The sequence below is a fragment of the Lepisosteus platostomus genome, chromosome 3 (assembly GCF_059453375.1).
Source record: "Lepisosteus platostomus isolate fLepPlt1 chromosome 3, fLepPlt1.hap1, whole genome shotgun sequence".
Taxonomy (NCBI): domain Eukaryota; kingdom Metazoa; phylum Chordata; class Actinopteri; order Semionotiformes; family Lepisosteidae; genus Lepisosteus; species Lepisosteus platostomus.
The window spans coordinates 11745985-11767358 of NC_142613.1; the positions used below are offsets into that span (position 1 = coordinate 11745985).

The following is a 21374-nucleotide window of genomic DNA, read 5'->3' on the forward strand; positions in this document are numbered from 1 at the left end:
GTGTGACTGGCATCCTGACCAGGGTGTACCCTCTCTTCACCCTTGCAGGGTGAAGTTCCATCTTTGGCACAGGTGGTGGACAAGGCATATCCCCACCACCTATTTTCAACTTTCTTCTCTCTGCCAATACGCAACTATTTTTTTAGGAAAACCAGAGAGCAGGCTATGCTCAGTCTGCTCAGGCATCTGCGCTGCATTTTTACCCAGATTAAAAACCCCAGCGCTTACCCAATAGAGACAAGCATTCTCACAAGTGAGAAGCTCACCGAGAGGTGGGTCTACAGGAAGTCAACCAGGCAGGGGGTAGCGTCCATTTAGTTTGGTGCAGGAAACAATATTTCTTTAGATCCCAAGGGCTCATTTAGTCAGATTAAATCAGATGGAATTAAATCTTAATAGAATACAGACACTATTTGTAGCATGCCTTTGCTGTAACTGCATTTAAGCGAGACCTGACTTTTAGTATGTTGTGTTCCCTTAGCAGGCTGGCTTTAAATTGCAAACGGCTATTCCTCATGAGTTTAGTTCACAATGGGAGGCAGGAGTGTAATCTAGTGGTCATGCCTTGGAGCTTATATCCAGGGTATATGATTATAGTGCTTAAAGTTCAGTTCACCCTTGAGCAAGGTGCTTCACTCAGATAGCTACAATACAATACAGAGTTGTACAAAAGGGAACAAACAGCCTGCTTTAGAAGAACACACAGAAGTGTCAGCTGGATAAACTACTATTTTTTAAGCAACATTTTAAAAACTTTTTTCTTTGTTTGAAATGACACTCAAGCCTTTGCATTCTTTCCGATATCATTTCAAGGTATAGTTAAGAAAGGTGTACAAGAAAACTTGTAAAATGTACAATTCACGGTTTATTTGTATATATGCAAGTTTCTTTTTGATCTCTTACTAGGGGAGAATTTGTTCCCCCCCCCAATGTCTGACTATAAATTTGGAAACACCAAATTACGATATGGAAGTTGCTAAATTTACCTCCTCCTTCCCTAGAAAAAAAAAGAGTAAGAGTAGAAAAATAAAATAGCATAATGATTTTAGCATGCATATATACAGTCTTCAACCCACAGTTGTATTTTCTGCAGACTGTACGCTGAAGTTACTTCTAGTTGCACATAACTGGATGAAAGCCCAACAGCCTGGGTGAACAGGAGTCATTTATGGTATCCATAACGTCCAACATTACTTACCTGCCAGAGTATCTGGGTTAATTGTATCAATGAAACCTCGTCTGGCAGCTTATCACTGGGTAAGAACTGGAAAGATAACTTAAAAGTATTTTTTTTTCCCCCACAAGCAACATACACAATTCTTTCCATTATCGATTCCACAATTTGTCGTGTCTTTATTTTTATTTTATTGTTCCACAAGACATTAGGTACTTTTCACATACTAGTGTTCAAATAATGACCACAAGCAAGCTACTTGTAAGTCCAAATAAGTTAAGACAGTTCAAAGAGATCTTTTCTTCATTATCCTTCAAATGAGAACCAAATAAAATTAAATAAAATACAAAATAACCTTTAAATAAATAAAGCAAGGGAAACAAAGCCAGAAGAAAAATAAGCCAAAAAAAGCTACGCTTATTTCAAGAACATGATTAAAGTTCAGTTGCGCATATATAGTAAATCACTAAAAACATTAAAATTTACAGTACAGTTCTGCCACTTTGCATTAGGGGTTACTCCACTGACCTACACATACTTGTGGACTAAGAAGCAGTCATATCATTATGTCTTATGGAATGTAAAGTGTGCAGGACAGTTTGTCCCGAAACCAAACAAGCTAGCTGGTCCAAATGGTCTCCTCTAGTTTTGTAACCCATCTTGCAATCACACAAATTGAGAATTAGGCTCTTACAGAAAAAAGTCCTTTACACCAATTTTGTATTATGGGCTGAGACAATAACATGACAATTTTAGTGTTCAAAGCATATTCAGCTTATCCTCACAGCAAAATTGTTCCATAGACTTCGAACTTCCTAAAAGTCACAAAAAACGTATCACAGTTATGTTTAATAATCCATGTGCACACATGGTCATGGCCTTAAATCAATGAACAAAAAGTGATGTTTTTCTCCCCCACATTTTGCAGCAAAAACAGTCAATGCTGGTTCAATAAAGCGTAGCCTATTCAGTTTTTTTTTCTTTCCATTCCTTCGTGAACAATTACTTAAAAGCAGCAGACCAAAAAAAAGTACACTTTTAGACAATACAATAGGAAAGTATCCTGAAAGAGTGTCAAGGGAGCGAGGAGGAGGGTGGGTGTTACTGTGGGCTGTTTGGGTGATCGAGAGACACAAATCGGCTGAAGAAGGCCTCTGAAGATTGAAAATGCCTTTATAAGAGAAAGTGCAGCAATTGGATATTGAAGCTCCTTAGTCTTCAACAGGGCAGAAAAAAAAAACTGTTTACAATTACTAGTCTTGAACTGGAATGCACTGACAAGTGTTACTGGCCACGGGTAACCCACAAAAGAGAGGATGTCATAACAGATATTCAAAGCAGCTTCAACACAGAAACCTCCAGTTCAGACAAATGTGTGCAAAATGCCATTTGTCTGCACATAACAGGGTTTCATTTTACTTATGCTGCCATCAGTGTGAGATGGTTACATTTCCAAAACTGAAAATAAGCAACTAGAGATAATTCAGCTCTAATTCTCATTAATGCCAAGAGGAAAATGGTTAATCAAAGCAAACAGTTGGCTAAAAATACATTATGATTTTGAGATTAAGCAGATATGAACCGGAACTGCTACAAATCCTCTCCAACAGGTAAAGGGAACCTTGTTTTAGTGTTAGTTCTAAAACCACCTTACTTCAGCACAAAGCAGCTCTTGAAATTGATGACAAGCTGAATGCTCACCTGCTCTATTAATTGGCAATACAGCACAGGTATATTCTTTAAATCAAAATTATGCTTAAATCCAGCAAACTCTGTGGAATTCATATACTTTTTTTATACTCATCAAGCCAGCAGGCCTTCATGAAAAGGAAAAAAGTGCCTTCTGATTTCCTAAAACTATGATCTGAACTAAGGAAGTGTTGATATCAGCCTCTGGCTGAATCTCAGTCAGTACTGCTCTCTACAGAACAGATTGTTTCTCAATAAATAAACCTTGCTGCTCCTACAGATATTATACAAACTAGACAATAGTAATAGCTTCTGTCACAACTTTCCTTTTGCCAGCACAGCCAACACCACGTTTTTCCCCTAAGTAAACCAATATTTGTTTACCTCTGAAGCCTCTAAAAGATGCCGTCAATTATTGTTCAGTTTTGCAGGTATATTGGGGGGGCGGGGGATCAGAATTAGTCCTAAATCTAGCCCAGGTGCTCAAAAACTTTGCATTACTACAAATAATAAGCTTACCAAGTACAGCCACCTAGAATTCACCTTAAACCTTTTGTGTCTGCCAACTGATCGTTTTAAAGCTATGGTGATGAAAAGGTACTCCATAAAATGCATGTCACACTGCATTCACCTCTCTATCTGTCACAAACTACTGATCCTTAGAATCATCAAACGTTTTAAAAGCACAGCTACTTTAAAGGTTACATGTCCACAACAGACTTTAACAAAATGTTCTGATATGTCTTTTAGTGTTTCTATATTCAACGTAAACAAAAATCGTACACATTCTTCGTCGAGCAAAATCATCTTGAGTAGAACTTTACATCTCTCTCACAGTTCTTTAGGTTCCTTTACCTGGTTTCTCCCAGGTTCTTCAGTCTGAATTGGTGACTTGCACAGCTTTTCTTCCACCCTGTACCCCTGCTGAAGGCACTGGCCCTCTGAAACCTTCACCACTCTTTCGGTTCCCATTTTTCAATGTCAATGTCACGCATTGCATCCCTCAGAGCCCCACAGCCCAAACGTCCTAACTAAGCTCTAGGGCCTCACTTACCCCTCATCTCTGACCATCAAACCACACTGCTTGATTCTCCAATTCCACAAGTGTCCTGCTAACCTCCATCTACCTGCCTCATTCTTAGCCCCCAGCCTGTTCTATCCCTTCTCTCCAGTCCTTTCAAATTCCACCTACAACTTCTTTACACCATCACATAATAAATACATTTTAACTCAAATGATAAAAAAAATACTCTTCTGTTATTCAAGTCCATCACCCTTCAGGTAACAGCATCAAACTAAGATTAAAAATAACCAAAATACTCTAAATGATGACAATCATCAGAAAAAAACCACGAAGAGTTGTGTAGAACAGTAAGAATTAGCAACTAGTATCAGGATACTGAAGCAGCTATGTGCTAGGTGTGCTCTGGTATGTAGTGTACTACAGACGTTGTTCATTTTAAAATCTTGACGTCTGGCCCAGATTTCTGTAAATGAGCTGAATGCAGTCATTCATACACACAAGGTACAGGGAGAAGAGAGAGAGGAAGCAGGGCTGCCATCAGTGCTGTTGGGAGTCACTGACACACTGTCAGTGCACTGTGCAGAGGAGACAATAGTGACAATAAAAGACAGTCCGACACAAAGGGATTTTTTTTTCCATTGCAAGAATGACGAACAATTACCCTTCCTAATTTCAGCATTGCCCCGTGTGATGTAAAGCACTGGTACATCTTGGTTTAACTGGACAGCTGATTTGCTTGTTGAATGTAAGACTAGACCCATATAAATATGCATGTCGAAATATATCAGGTAGTAAGGAGTAAAGCACAATAATTTGTTTTTGACCCAAACTCACAATCAGATTATAAAGCAGCATGGAGCTTTTCTTGCTCGTATGGTATCAATATCAAATAATTTACCAAAATCTCCTTCCTTCCATCTCATAAGTGTTAGATTTACATAAGAAAAATGTGTGCTCTGGTAGGCTAAATGGCTTTTTTCATCATAAAATGCATTGTTTTTTAAAAACAAATAAGCTTTCTGTAATCATCAAAGGCAACCGGATAGGTACAGTATCTGCAAAAGGACTTGAGGAGGAAAAAAAGGAAAAATAGCAGAATGAAGACGTGTTTGGAACCCTGCCTTTTGGGAGCTCAAGTCTCAGAGAAAGAAGAGTGTGTGTGCGTGTCTCTCTCTCGAGGGGAGGGAGGATGGAGTAGGGAGATGTTTGAGATTTTTGCCACACCCAAACCAACCTAACCCCCTTCCTCCACACCCCTCTGGCTCCTTCTAGCCTTTCCCCATCTTCTCCCTGCCTGCCTCTCAGACCCTTCTCACTGCTCGTCCTCTCCGAACACATCGTTTTGTTTGCGCTTCATATTCTCGAAGTCGAAATCGCTGCCCGTCATGCGCTTGTAGATGTCTTTGATGTCATTACAGGTGGTCTCGAAGTGAGTGGTAGCATCATAGGAGCGGGAGGCAAATATCTGCAAACCAAACAAAAAAGGTTTTAATGGACCCAGCACTCTTTATTTTATATTTCTATTGAAACATTTCTGTGAAATTATTTGTTTTATTCCACCTTCGCATTTTAAGAATGCATTTGGTGGGGTTTTAGAGTAGCCATAGGAAGATATAGGAATATTTTATAGGATTGTGAATCAAGGTTTGATAGCACATTTTTATTCTTTGAAGCTAAAATGCCATGCATTTCAGTCCTGAGAATCCAAATTGCTTTAGAGGCACAAGGGGGTTCGCTTCAATCCCCTACTGATGTAGAGCACTTTCTGGGCAAAGCAAAAATTTTGTACAGGCACAGTACTGTACACCAGAAAAAGTGAAAAAAAAATTGAACCAAAAGGGGAAATTCAAGTAGGCCAAACAGCGAAACCCTGTAGTGAGCACTTTTCTGAACAATCCCATATGATCTACATTTAGAACTTAACAATGGTATCTCAACCAAAGATGACATGCTCTGCAGCACTTGGGTTTCCAGAATTTCTATTCAGAAGAAAACTTCTATTTGGGAAGAATGACGGTGAAACAATGTGCACAGTGATTTGTCCTAATATTTAGCTCATCAAAACACTGAGATTTGCAGAGCTTCACCTGTGTTATGGAATACTAAGGACCAATGAGTGCAGCCTTACTCAACTCTTTAAGATGGTCAGAAATTAAGACTGTGAAGAAAACAGGGTTGGATATTGGTGTACTACTTAACTTTAACAGGTATTGCATTAAAATAATGTATTTAAAATCACACTTGTGCTACTTTGTTCTTAAGTTCCTTGAAGTGTTACCTGGCTCTCGGTGCCATCATCTGTAGGTTCATAAAGGTCACTGATGGCCACGAACCTGGAAAAGCAGAAGTACAAGAACAGATGACTCCTGTGTGTATTACAGGTTTTTTCATGTAAGCTTGACTAATGTTTTTGTATGACACTCATCACATATCACATCTGATGTTGAATGTGAAAATTAGAGTAGAACTGTGACTCGATTATGCTGACATACCACACCATCAGCCACCTTACAACAGGCATTTTTAATTGTAAACTTTAAAGAAATTCAAACAGTTGCAGGGCAGTCCTACAATTGCTGGGAAATTTTCAAATGCTCACCAGTTATGGGTAATCTTTCTTTAGAAGTACTGTAATTAACTGCACTTCTACTATGACTTTCACGCCAAAGGAGCCAGGAGATTCACAATAAAGAGGTCACCTGCTTCATCCCTCTACAGTGCCCACTTCAGTAACATTCAGCAGCTTCACGACACAGCAGATCAGGTGCAGAAGTGAGAAATTACTATACCCATTTAAATAAGGTGGAATTTTAGGAAGACTAGGAAAATCTTAACAGAAACTCTGTCAGGACACAGGTGTGACTTATCAGGACTTCAGTTTGTCAACATCTTTTGCAGCTCAGCATCACCTTTCACTTTATTAGGGCAATGGTTTGGAAAATCTGGTCCAGAGTAAACAGTGTCACCTGCTGGTTCATTAAGGCCATTTACAGCAACAACCTCAGATTACTCTTTCAGGGAGGATAGAAAATCTAAAAAGATGCTCACAAATCAGAGAAAACATTGTCAAAGATTGCCATGGGCCACGTCAGACAGTCAGCTATTGCAAAGTAGTACAGTAGAAAGTAGACTGACTTTTGGTCTATAGGCTCAAGGAGTTCCAGCGCAGGTTCAATCTCTGCCTCTGGGTCACTGGTTTCTACAGTGGTACTGGCGATGGCGATGTACTTCCCCTGGGCTGCCACATTGTGGGCATAGGAGATCATACACACATAGATATCTGTGGAGGGAAGGCAGGATAGCAACTTTTACCTACATGTTAATCATGAAAAGAAAACTAGTTTTTCTTTAAAAAGAAAATCATACACTCCCTCCCCACCCAGAAACATTCACCTGTTCATGTTGGAATGTTCATACAAACACGGGACAGAATAGTCCATGCACACGTTCCTCAAGCAAGCACAATCTGCAGACAATTGAAATTTTTCACACTAAATTCCACAGAGTTCTCTGTAGGGCCAACAGCTGGGAATAGTTCATACTTGTAGGCAAAGCAAGGCAAAGGGACTACTATAGACGTGCACACTGTGGCTATACTAGTTGACTCAATCACGCCAAACTTTTCTGAAACAGATCAATTGTGCACCATTGTTTGTAGATTTTCAATCGGACATGGACAAGAGCATCTTGAGGCTGAGCTGTATTCCTTTGCTTGTTGTGCTATCTGAACACCTGACATCCTATATTTTCTGAAAGTGTTTTGTTTGTTTGAACTTTTAATACAGAGTGTAGAATTGTGAAACCCTGAAACACATCTACAATCAGGGCTCCCCCAAGCTTCTGTTACAATAAATCTGACTTTTTGGTAATATAAACTATGAAGGCATTACTGATGTTTTCAAAATGCCAACCTCATATTAACAAATTCACATTAACGACTGATATCTATGGGACACATTGTAGATTTGGATGCATGAGGATTGACTAGCGTTGAACCTGATTGTTCTAGGACATCAATTGAAAGTGTGCTTTGTAAATGGAGAAATATTTCCTATGCATTGCTGCACAGTTTTGATTTTCTATTTCTTAACTATAAAAGATGATTCCCTCACTTAATGCATATATTTCATTACTGATATAACCACTTCACAAAGCTACTCCCTTCAGCTTTGAGGAAACTACATTACAGGAAATAATATAAATATCCCTGCAAGTAGAGGCTATGTGTGTATATTGGGTCCTACCTGACTTGCGGTTAACCTGGTTCTGTGGGATGATGATCTGGCAGGAGTTGGCATCATTGGTGTTTTTGATAGGGTGGCTCAGGATGCAGATGACCCGGATCACCTGGCCTGCCTTCCTGACACGGTCCTGTATGTAGCTTGGGTCACAGATGAGCTGTTTGCAGCGCGCCACCTGCAACAATACACGTGATCACTCAGATTTGTCATGCCGTACAGAAGCTATAATGGCTACTACTGTCAGATTTCAGAAGGAAGGCAAATCCGTCCTTTATCAGTTCTTGACGAGTTAATACGTCAGGCATCATGCTCTTGGAAGTATAAAGGACAAGCGACACCTTTTGGCCCAGAAATACAAACATCTGGTCTTGATGTATGATAACAGATAATAGAGGACTACAAAGTCTCTCATTTCAATGTCTGCTCCATGGTGGCCTTTCAAGGCTTGTTTAATATTAGTACATACATTTCAAGTGTAGGGTTTGAAGGGTTAGTAGTTATCACTGACATTGACATTCAGAATGCAGGCCGGGCACTAATCTGAAGATTGTTGATTTCAAATTTGAGCAACATTTGCTGAAAGCAATCAGGATATGTCAAGGTTCAAGTTTATTACAATGTTTCATATTTTGCTATGGCTCCTCTTGTTAAAACACTGCCACCGGTTTTTAAGATGTCCACAATGGAGCCTGGCAGAACACAAAGCCTTGTCGCTAAAACACTCCTTCCCGAGAGAAGAAAAGAATAATTGGTGGTCACAGCTTATAGTTTACCTCTCCCTCCGATTTAACTCCGACGACACGGTCGTTCTCCATCACGATTTCATCCACTGGTTTGTTCAACATGTATGTACCTCCGTAAATCGCACTTAACCTACCAACACACAGAAGTGCTCTATTTAATAGACATGGCAAGTTTGATCCATTTGTGATGCAAACGAGTAAAAGACTAAAGGAATGTAGCAACTGCCAGACACAACCACACTTTATTCGCACATTAATTTGGGGGAATTTTTAGTGGTCCTAAAGCTGTTTGATCTGAGAGCAGCTTTTCTTATAAGTCAATTCCAAGTTTCTCTTCACATAAAGAATCTATCATTTCATCATTCGTCCAATGGTACAAGATGAAGTTCCACACATACCGTGTGCCAAATGGTAACGTTTGCCACAATGACTATTAAACATTTTAAAAATGCTCAGTAAACACTGTATTATTCTTTTCACAAGCTTTCAGAGTTATAACTGGATACAGAACACCTTTCAAAAATGCACTTGCAGGGCTAATAAATACACGAAAACTAAGCCTATGATGTTTCTTAGATCAAAGTGAACGATGAGGATCACATCTCAACGTTCCTTTAACCCTCTTCACAGTAGTAAATTAAGAGAAAAACTGCCAACATTTACAGAAATGTTAGAAAATAATTTGAGAATATTTTTTATACACTGAAATGTACACACCTTGCAAATCCCTGAGGTAGCTCTCCCAGCCCATAGAGAGGATACAGGTATGGGCTTTTGCCATAGCGAGCCAGAGACTCGCTGTACAGTTTTATGCGGTTAATTGTCTCTAGGCAAGGCTGGTCCAGATAACTGTGGTGGGAAACAGAAAAACATTAAATAATCAGTTGAATATCTCCCTAAACTTGTATACAACACCTAGGAGTAAGAAACACATCAGTCATTTTTTCCCCTGGTTTTGTAATGTCTACTGAATAGGTTTCCCCAAAAAAACAGGACCAAAAATCAGGGTTCTGTCTGTCTGAAGCTCTTTCCCTCATGTTCTTGGTACTCCATTCCTGATTCCACCCCAGATTTTATTTTGCAGTCATTAGCTCAGCTGAACCAATGTAACCTCCAACAGGGTTGTGAAGTATGGAACAAGCTCCTTAGCCATATGCTTGAAACCGATACTGTAGTAACCTTCAAGAACTGGCTGGTTGAGATCCTTGGATCAATGGATCTATTACCTATCAAATGAGCCAGATGGGCTAAATGGCCTCCTCATGTTGTAATTTGTGCTCTTAACTCTTGTTTCAAGTTCTATTCTAATAATGTGTAAAAGAAAGAGGAAAAATGCCCTTTACAGAGGACATCAAGGACTCAAGTTGGAGACTTATTTTTCTTTTGCATCAAGACGGATTACAACACTTGGGAGTTCAGCACCATGGACAGGGACTGAACAGAGCTGCTTTTACAGCAGATCTGACTCCAACCTGGTTTGTTTGGCTACAACTACTGACTTTCACAGTCTTGACAGATGAAAGTGCACATGCCGCAGATGGATAACACAGTTCAACCTTGCACTTCATAAATCACCACTTTTTTTAAACAACTCCCAATATCATCATATAAATAGCTGATGAATTTCATTCATCAATAAACTTTGCAGAGTCATTGCTATCAAAGAATATAACTATGTACCCCTTAACAAGGACGAGGACAGTGAAAATTTCCTTTACTTCACGTTCCCTCCAAGGAATTTGCTTTAAAAATTAATAACTTTAAAAAGACTGTCAAACACAACTGTGATTTCTGTATCTAGGTGAATTGAAAAATATACTTCAAAACCTGTCAATGAAGTTATTCTGATTCACAGTTTCTGCAGCAATATACTGACTTAGTCCTAGAGAGCTGCCGGTATCAGGTGGAATGAAATGCAGAAGAGAACCTCCAAATGCATAAGTTAATAAGGCAGCAGTAATTGTACCTGTGCCAACCACAGCATTAAGTGCAACACTAAACCGTTACTAGACAATCCCTCTTCTAAAGTAGGTATGTTACACAGGAATGGGTTGGCCTGTAGTCTTACTTACTCGTCTGTCCTGTACAGGGCTAAAGCATGACCAGTGAAGTCAATCACATCCTGGCCCAGGTCAAACTTCTTGTAGACATCCCTCATGTTAGTCAGTTTGGGGTCTACCCCCTCGAAGGTCTTGGGGTCATTCTCGTCGAAATTGGCGACAAACACCAGAAACTTCCGGAATCTCCTTTTCTCAAACATGCCCATCAGATCTATGCGAAACAATGCCAATTGAACCAAAATCCATAAAAAGTACTTTGTGCATTATATATAGTCATAGTTGCAGACATCTGTATGTATGTGGTTTACTTGGAGTTAGTTTAAGTGAATATATATACTAATTTGAACCGTCTTGGCTAAAAATTGTTAACTAGAATTCCGGCTAAAGTATTTATCCACACTAATGCAACTTTATATCTTTTTATGGTAGTATGGAGAGCTTTTCTATGATTTTATCATCTTAGAACACCAATGTTAATGATCTAGTATTTCCAGAAAGATGTTTCAGGAAAAGATGAAGATGATTGTCAGGGTGAATACAGAGGAAGGGAACTTAACTGTAAATTCAGTTTGAAAAAACTACCATTAGCAGAAAGTAATATGATTCACACAACCATTGCCCTCTCTATAACTTCAGGAAACCGATATTAATATGTGCTTATTGTGCTTTTGACTTGCAAAGATTCTCCTACAAACTCAGTATTTCATCAATACAGCTGATGTAAAAGACTGTTTTATCACAAGGTAAAATGCTCTTCTTCCTGGCAAGTAAAACTATCAACAACTCTAACATAAGGAGCAATATGGCTCAATCACTGCAGACCGTGCCTATCCACCTTCAGAATCTGTCTGTGTGGCAACTGTTCTATAATGTGATACTACTCAAAAGTCATTAGAAAACATACAATTAGTGTAGGAATTAGTGCAGGTATTTAACACTTAATAGGCAGCACCCTTATATTTTAAGCTGCTGTCTTCCTTTAATCATCATCTGAGCCAACTCCTACTTGTTTTAAGTTGAATTCAATGGATCTAGAGGCTTCAATGTAGATGAAAGTGAAAAGGCAAGATAACTGCTGCACTAACAACCTTATATCTAAACCTCATATGAAACAAAGTGTTTCATACCTTTAACCAATCTGCACAAATAGTTGTTTGGACTGTTTTAATACATATAAAATTACCAAATCGTTTAAAAGGTGGAAAGAATTTTACAAACTCAGGAATTCCAAAATTGAGGTGTAACTTTCATAACTTATTTCACAAACCACCCTGCCCACAACAAGTTCCTACTATATTATACACCAACTGATATTCAACAAAACATTTAAAAACAGTTGAACTACTGTGTGAAGATGTGGCTCATGGATTATGGCAGAGAAAATAAAAGCTGGTGCAAGAAACACAAGGAGCAATCTGACAGCAGCACACTTACTCGAGGCAAGAGCCTCAGTCTCTGTTGACGGCACTTTGTAAATCTTCCCTCCCTTGTAAACAAAACTTCCCTCCACCACTTTGAAATCCAGATACCTGGTCACCTCTGTATACAGCAGCATCTTCACTAGCTGCCCTGTGGGACAGAGTAAAGAAAGATGATATCAACAGGTGATACCATTGTCTGTATCAGCAGTCATGGACACTGATTTTAAATGAGACAATTTTCGTCTTTTTATGCGAGACAACAAGAAGCCTGCTTACCTTTTTGAGGGAGTAAAGTTAATATGAAAAGCCCTTTTTAATTTATAATGTCAAGGATTCATTTAAAAGCATTGATAGATTTCTAATAAAAAGAACTGAAGGGGAATTAATTTTAGAAATATTATATGCGCATCCTTATATATAGTAGTCGAAAGCAATACTATAAAAATTAAAATGACAGACAAGTGTTAATTAGATACAATAAACCTGGTATTGGAGTCCCAAGTCTCTTCTGGTTTTCTTTTCAGATAAGTAACTATTCTCCGTTAAAGCTTGCAGAACCATTTCACTGATCTAATTTGAGTTGTCCTTCTTTAACAGTTTCAGCCTTTAAAGGTTAAATCATGCCATTTTAAAAGATGACATTCCTAACTCCCCCCATGTGTATTTTTTTCCCCAATGACCAGGTGCCTAGAATGTAATTAACTGGGCCCCATTTCAAACAGAGTGTCTCTATCTTGGCACTATCTTATACTCCTAATGGGAAGGTGAACGGTAACCTGAGGACAGACTCAACAATTTCTCTAATAAAACTCGAATGCAAAACCAAGTGCTAACAGGCATTAAAAATAATTTCAAAAAACAGTTCAAGATTCAGTGATATCAGTGATATTAAGTAAACCATCCATCCATTTTGTAGCCGCTTAATCCTGGTGAAGTGGTAACAGGCTGAGGCAGGCCAGACTTCCCCTTCCCCAGCAAAAGTCTCCAAATTCTTCGTGGGAGATTCCCAAGTGCTCCCAGGTCAGCTGAGAGATGATAATCCCTCCAAAGTGTCCTGAGTCTGCTCCAGGGTCTCCTCCCATTGAGCTCAAGAAGAGAAGCTGGGTGCGATGCCCATCGTGGACGGCCAGGAGCGGGACAGACAGGCAGTAAATAAAAGCAAAACTGGAAAGACAACCAAAAGACGTGCCAGGACTCCAAGACCGGGACCGAAAACACTCGGGGAGCAGAGCTAAAATCAAAACCAAAACAGAATGTCAGACCCACTGACCATTGGCCATGAGGAATTTGGGGATGAGATCCACATTCCAGTCGCGTCCCCTTCCCATTGACTCAGGGGGGCTGTCTGGGAGATCAAACCGTTTGTACAGCTACAGACAGGAAGACAAAACAAAGGACTTATAAAAAAAAAAACAGGCCAGCAGAGTTTCTAAACATTGAGTAGTTTATCTGTCCATTTTCTAAGTGATGTTATAGTTTCATATGGAACAAAATTGGGGGAAAACATAAAAGGCAATCCTTACAAGACTTTTTTTTCTGCCAATTAAAAAAAAAGAATATGAAAACAGTTCTGCTGCATGGGTGACTCTTCTGTGCCTTGCTATGCTGCCTTTAAAGAGACAAATCAATTACAGGGCTGCCTATCCATGACTACAGCAGTGCGAGAGGGCACTGGAGTTTTATCCATTTGTACAAAAAACAAAAATTAAAGGAATTATTCAACTGCATTAGCATCTTCCTGTTTTTCCATGACATTTTCCTTCTTAACCTTTGTGTTTTTTAAGTGTAAAGAACAGGTGAAAACCTAGTACACCACGTCTATGAACAAGGTCCATGGTACACCAAGTAACTGGCCTTTACCTCTTCCAGAGGGGTGATGGATGAGCTCTCTCCACCGTAGTATGGGTTCCTATCCATGTGCAGCACCTTCTTCCCATTCACAGACATGATCCCCGACAGAATACACTCCTACCAAACACAGAAGACAAAGGTTGTTGTTTTTTTTTTTACAGTGGCAATATTGCAACAATCCTCTTCACTTCCCTACACCAAAGAGGGAACCTACATTTTAGCCATAAGCAGACACCCTATTCAAACCCTGGGGGCTGTTTGTAAAGAACATTCTGGTCACAACCCATATTGAACTTCACATTTTCTTCATTACAGTGCTTTCAGCACATATAGTGGGGGGGGGGGTGGTAACAAAAATCAAACATACCTGGGTGCAATGCTGGAGAGAGTAACATGTTATAAGTAATCTATTACAGTGACAAGTTACTTGTGTAAAGATATTGCAAGAAATTGCTTTTAAGAAGTAATGTATTATTATATATTTCAACTATAGAAACAACAAAGATTATGCAACATTAAATCCCCCAAACCCTCATTTTCATTCTTAACTTCTTAATTTTAGAAAGCAATTGCTTACACATTAAACTGTAATGGCATACTATTTAGAAGTAACTTTTCTCAATACCGCCTATGTATATTCTTAACCATTATTGCTCCATACCACAATTTACCTCTTGCCAGTGGAGACTCAGAATATAATCAACAGTTTGGTGAAAAAGGTCTCAAAATGGTTTATTCAAGCATTTACGAAATGAAAGAGGGCAGAGGCACCAAAACCACTGTTAAGAGAAGCATGACTTGTATTAATATCACAAACACTAGGTGCTGGATAATGGTAGTAGTTAAGATTTTATATTGAATTATGCTTGTATACTGTAAAACAATTTGTAGCACACAAAACAACTACAGGATATTCTGAAATGACAGTTCATATAGGTGACAGCGTACGAAGAATAACCCAACCAGAAATTAACAGTATCCCTAAAGATAACCTCACGCTGTGACCATTTCTGGGTACAGTGCAATGCACAAACCCAAGCTTCACTTTCTTCAATGACTGCTACTGTTCTTCGGCAAAGAGGCAAAACCGCCCAACTGTTCAGCAGTACGGTGCAAGCTGGGATGTCTCCGGTCCTCCAAACCCCACCCAAGCTCTTTCTATACAGAGACGGGCTACGGTTTGTACTACTGTAGCGCATGTGAGCTACTGCACACATACAGTAGATTATTACACCAAGGTGCATATCGTTTACAACGCACAAAGATAAACCGCGACTAAAATGAACGGTGTTAAGCTTTTATCTTTTAAGAAAATAATTCAGCGCTTCAGAATCACTTGATCGTTAACATTTTACGAAATGATTTTATAACATTAATGTACAAATTGATTACACAGCTCAATAACTGAGCTTGAAGGAGGCTTACATAACGTCACAGCATGGCAACCGTACAATACAGATTTAATTTCACAGGTATTTACGTGAAAACCATATTCCTATTTTAATTTTTCCATTGCCTGCTAGTTCTGCGGTAGCACTTCAAACATGTTCTGCAAGTCAGACCATTGAGATTCTTATGTATATATAAATATAAGTCTCTATGTACAGTAAGATCGCAAAATAGGTTAGGGCTAAGTAAAACAGATAAATTATTGGGCACCGGCTCTTCCGGTACCCGTGTTTATGTGAAATTTACTAGAATGAGTATTATCACTGAATGCGCTTATGTACGTAAGAGAATGACTGAGGCTACGTGCGTTTTTCATACTGTACTACATCGCCTGATGCAGTGATGTCAGCACTATTCACGTTTTTTTTCTCCCTCAGCTGTTAAAGACGTTCTCAAAATGCGATGAAAAACGTTGCGTTTTGTTTGTAGAAATGATCAGATTTTACAGGGGAAAAAAAATTACTCCGGGCACAACGGCTCTCCGTACTGTAGCTTAGCGAGCGACCTGTCACTGTTTGCACAGAACAAGCCAGCCCTGCTGGGCGTGTTACCTGACTCGGTTCACCAGAACACAATCCCGATGGTGGTTTCGGTATCAATAATTAAAAAGGGGTTTTCTTCCCTGTCTTTTATTGTAGGGCCTACTACCTGCAATACAATTATCTCAAGGCCCCACTCGCTCCATTAAGATAGATAAGATTTTAGATATACGCCGTGTTATATGAAACGGTTAAATACGCAAAACGACGCCCAGTTGCCACGATGCACATCGTTTAAATTGAACGTCTTCAATGAAGAAATGCGCCCTTCCTGCGAAGATATAGCTAGGAATACGAAACAGCACACGAAGCCCCCGTTTCTTATCTGACAATATCTGTTGGAAGTTAAAAGACTGCTGAAAGATGTACAGTATTAGGTATTTTTTATCTAATCGTACAACTGATGCTGTAAGCTCTTCCAAAGCAAAACTGACGCAAACACTGCGTAACTTAACGTTCAGTAATCTTTCCCAGACAAAGGACTTTTAAATCGAAATACATGCATCACACCAGGGTATATAATGATAACTCTTACTAGGACCCCTTCAAGTGCATTTAAAAGCCATTCATCGGCTAAAGTCTCGCACTTACTGTTAAGCCGGTGCCCAAAACAATAACATCATATTCTTCATCCATGGCTTTTTGTCGCTTCTTTAATTTTTCTCACGTAATTGCGTAAAGAAAAAAAACTCGCTCGTGGGGGGGTAAATAATAATCGTGATTCGGTTTAAATCGCTAGAGCTTGAACTGTGTCCGGCGAAATAGACCAAAGATGGCCCTGTCTCTCGAACCACTTGTACTGCCTGCGCCGCCAACTCCGCGACGTCAAATAGTCCCCCCCTCCTTTTCTTTAGATACCACTAAAGTGCTGGCCAACCCTCTACTGTTAAATCTTTATCATCTAGACTCTCCTTTCACAAAAGCTTTTTAACACACAATTTAAAATAGTCTTTATAGGTTATGGGTTGAGTTTTATTATATCCTGATTTGCTCTATTTTATTCTGTATGCAGAAAGGCCCAGCCCTTTTTTCGTTCCTGGGAAAGATGTTCAGTCTGTGACCTTCGTGCGGAGGCTGTGCTATCACTCCGCCGGCTGCACCATTGGACGATGCAGAAATCGATACTACAGCTGTGCTAAAGGATGCTGATGAGAACGAGTCAGTGTGTATGTGGAGTTTATAAGGCGTTCCTCTTGCAGGAAGAAAAAAAGGGAAAAAATGGCCGCAGGGAAGAGTCCCTGAGTGTCACTCAAGAAACATCTCCATGCAAAATAGAAGCAATCCCTTTCTGCCACATTAAACACTGCGCTTGTGTGTCCGTGTAGTAGACTCGACTGCGTGAGGTGATCTGTTTGTGAAATAATTATGAGAAAACAATAAAAAATGTGTTTTTAACGAATGATTAATGCAAAACATTCGTGCTGTGGCACAAATAGATTCTCAGACAAAATATTGTTTCATAGAAAATTGACCTACAATTATTTTATTCTAAAGATAATTAATATACTAAGTTACATCCCTTAACACAAAGTTTGCAAATGAGGAGAACCCCACCTGTTGGTTTGGTTAATAGCAGCAATGATCAAGGTGTTTCCTGAGGAATGCCAGCACATCAGATCCTATAATGTGCAAGTACTGTGTTTCTCCAAAAAAAAAATACAACACCCATGCCTTAAATAAAAATGTCTTCCATTTATACCTTGTATCCACTTGCAGTTGCCGTTGCTGTTTTTCTAGTTAAGCTTAAAGTAGGAGTGTGGCTATACCGTCGCCTGGTCTTTTTTAATATTAAATCACAACCTCTCATGGTCTTCTGTTCCAGAATGAAGTGAGCTGAGGTGTCTAAAGTGCATGAGTTCAAGCCCATAGGGTGGCAGGGCTGTTGTTTGCAGTAGATAAGCTAATTGTATGTAGACGTACAGTATATATGGTAGATGCCTGCATATTGGTAGATTTGGTAGAGTATACATCTTTGAATGTATAAGCATTAATAACAATTAGTAATGATTTGGCCGGGGTTTTTTATTCAATGTGACTTATATGGCCAGACATTTTACTGAATTTCCTTGGTAAAGGGTACAACAGCAGCACATCACCTCGAATTTGAACCCATAACCTTCCCCTAATGCTTCCAGAGCCCTGTCACTTCACACTGCTGCCTCAAGGGGTGGTTATAAAATCTGAAATAAACAGAATTTCAGGTCACCTACCGTATTTTGTCTTTTAACTTTGTCCAGCAGTATCTGAAGTACTACTGTAGTCAATGACCTGGGTGAAAAGAGTGTTGGGATGTCGGGCAAATCAATAAAAAGCAAAATAGTATTTTTTTATTATGCACATCAGTTGTTTTGCACTTCCAGGTTTATCATATGCTAGCCTTTCTGTCATTTTATTAATATTGTAACCCTTCAGGGTTCAGGTGGGCACCCCTGCCGCTGCCCCATCAGGTCGGCCCCCCACCGTTGGGAACTCGAACCCGGGCCTCCAGCATCACTCAACAGGGATGCAGCCTGTTGAGCTAAAGAGAGATCTCCCCTCAGGCCGGAGGCTGTAGCCCCTGCTATCACAGGGAAGGGCGGTGATGTCACCTTACACACTCACTGGTGGCCGTAAGTGTTACAATATGTTTCTATTTTATTGTATCTGCATGTAATTATCCTTTTTTGCATTAACAATTAATGTAAACTTTGTGGCCATTGTAAGTCATCCTGGATACACGTTAAGACATTTAATTGAATATTATTTAATTTGGGGGTCACATTGAATTGAGGTAAAGCACTGTGAACAACGTAGAGGATGTCTTTTAAAATACCATCTAATTTGTATGCCTTAAAAAAGCAGGACTGAAAAGAAGTGATTAGGGTTGTGAACTCGTAACTGAAAAAGAAGCAAAAAATTGAAATTGTCAGCAGTTACAAATATCTAGGCACTATTGTTGATTACACCCCTTTGAGGAAAACACAGGTCCCATACATGTACAGTATGTAAGAAGAGACAACAGTGATTGTTCTTCCTGAGAAAACTCCACTCTTTTAATGTGTGAACAATGACTATTCTATGGAACTTTCATTGAATCAGTCCTAACATTCACTGCAAAATAATGGCTGCAAAATAATTTTAAATTTAATAGAGCAGTAATACTACAAAAACAATTATTACATTTAAAATTCATAAAAATATCACAGGGCAAACCATGATCAAGGGAAGCGGTTAATTAGAAATCAAATTAAATTAAATGTATTGATATTTCCACGAAGCTTTCCAAGCACAAAACATCCTAAGCGATTGTCAAGGTCTACCAACAAGCACAGCTGTTCTGGGGCTGTAACAAGGCAGTGGGATCTACTGTAACACGCTAAAACAAAGAAATCAAAATCCTAGCGTTGTAGAGACGCAGGAATGCAGGGAGTTAATGCAATCAGGTATGAGACAAAATCAGCATACTTTTGTCTAACATTCAGTATGGAAAATACATCAAAACTGAGCTTTTTATTGAACTGAAAAGTAAGGAAAAACATTTGTTTCAAACTGTGAGCAAATTGGCCACTTTACAGTTAATGCAATTGGCTCACTTTACCCAGTTGTGCAAAAGCCTTATGATTTTCAGATTGTATTAAACGTTAGTAATTAAAAGTGTCACTAGAGGGAGACAACGACAACACCATTGAATTTATTATTTTGCTTATAATAATAATAATTGCTTACACTTATACAACACTTTTCTGGACACTCCACTCAAAGTGCTTTACAAGTAATGGGGACTCCCCCAACCTCCACCAATGTGCAGCCCAACCTGGATGATGCGACAGAAGCCATAGTGCACCAGAAGACTCACCACACATCAGTGGGGAGCAGAGACTCATGAAGCCAATTCATAGATGGGGATTATTAGGAGGCCATGATTGGTAAAGGCTACACCCCTACTCTTTTCAAGAAACGCCTTGGGATTTGTAATGACCACAGAGAGTCAGGACCTCGGTTTTATGTCTCATCCAAAGGACAGCGCCTGTTTACAGTATAGTGTCCCCGTCACTATACTGGGGCATAGGACCCACATGGACCACGGGGTGAGCGCCCCCTACTGGACCCACTAACACCTCTTCCAGCAGCAACCTTAGTTTTTCCCCAGGAGGTCTCCCATCCAGGTACTGACCAGGCTCACACCTGCTTAGCTTTAGTGGGCTGCCAGTTGTGAGTTGTTAGTTGCAGATTGATATGGCTGCGATAAGATGACAATTTAGTTCTGATTTGTTTTCTAATTATTTTTCATTTCACTTTTGTTTTTTCTTCAATACCGATTTTTTTGTAATAGGAAAATAGTTTATTATCTGTAAATTCCATCATGGTGGTTGTTTATCCCCTTGAAAGTCTTTTTTACACTACTGCCAGAAACCAGTAACTGGCGTTGACAATCTTTAACTAAGGATCGTATTTACAAGGTTAAATGTATTTTAACCTCAAACTCATTTTGATATTGGTACTGTAGCTTCACAATATATTTTTCAAAATGCGTGATTCCAAAAGGACGTAGGCCTATATTATAAAATATATTTTTTACCTCGTCACACCTGATATTCAGGTTCCTGTTTTGCTTCATACCTAATGTGTATGGTTTATGACTCACGTGTTGAAGACGTTGGCCTAATTTACTCTTAATATTCATACATTCCGAAGATATAAATAAGCTCATATTAATATTGGTTCTTGAACATTTGATGCTTGTTTATTTTATTGATTTTGAAAACCTGTCACGAAGTTTGCACTTTCCAAGGCACTTCTATGATTTTCCGGCAGCAAACCAACAATAATAACTCTAGATGTGACAGGTGGCAGATCGGCCCGTGTTAAAAAAAAAATGCTTGGAGAGAAAAACTGTGCACAAAACATTATCAGCGGGTTTCGCAGTGAAGCAGTTGCAAAACAAATCCCATCTCGAAGTAGTATTGGTCTTTTTTATTCACTTGGCGAATGCTGATTAAGTCTTTTAGAACGTGTGAGGTGTTTTCAAACATACTACTGTACATCTACAGTAAACTATAGTGAAGCGCAAACCGAAAGGCCGTTCACCTGATAATCTAGTGGGTGGCGCCTCCTTGAGACTGACTCGCTGCCAGGGCTGTACGTAACCCCTTGGTGGGGAGGACTCGAGGATGTGTAAAGTTCACTTCATGACACGGGAAAAG

The 21374-nt window shown here is 39.3% G+C and overlaps 1 protein-coding gene across 1 annotated transcript; it reads right to left on the minus strand.

The window, feature by feature from the left end:
* Positions 1 to 1341: 1341 nt before the first annotated feature.
* On the minus strand, positions 1342 to 17001 carry LOC148674378 (rab GDP dissociation inhibitor alpha). Its single transcript, XM_088627096.1, has 11 exons — positions 16783 to 17001; positions 14213 to 14320; positions 13623 to 13722; positions 12366 to 12500; positions 10944 to 11142; positions 9589 to 9720; positions 8902 to 9001; positions 8132 to 8303; positions 7023 to 7167; positions 6166 to 6220; positions 1342 to 5352 (listed from the first exon to the last, which is right to left on the minus strand). Exons 1-11 carry the CDS (start codon positions 16825 to 16827, stop codon positions 5200 to 5202), a joined length of 1344 nt encoding a protein of 447 aa, XP_088483222.1. The 5' UTR covers positions 16828 to 17001; the 3' UTR covers positions 1342 to 5199.
* Between the last annotated feature and the right edge of the window lie 4373 nt (positions 17002 to 21374).

Coding starts and splice junctions, on each gene's coding strand:
- LOC148674378 (XM_088627096.1), bottom strand. CDS start 16,827: ATGGATGAAGAATATGATGTTATTGTTTTGGGCACCGGCTTAACA. Junction 14,321..16,782: donor TTTTGGGCACCGGCTTAACA/GTAAGTGCGAGA, acceptor TGTGTTTGGTAG/GAGTGTATTCTGTCGGGGAT. Junction 5,353..6,165: donor ATGATGGCACCGAGAGCCAG/GTAACACTTCAA, acceptor TTTGGTTTGCAG/ATATTTGCCTCCCGCTCCTA.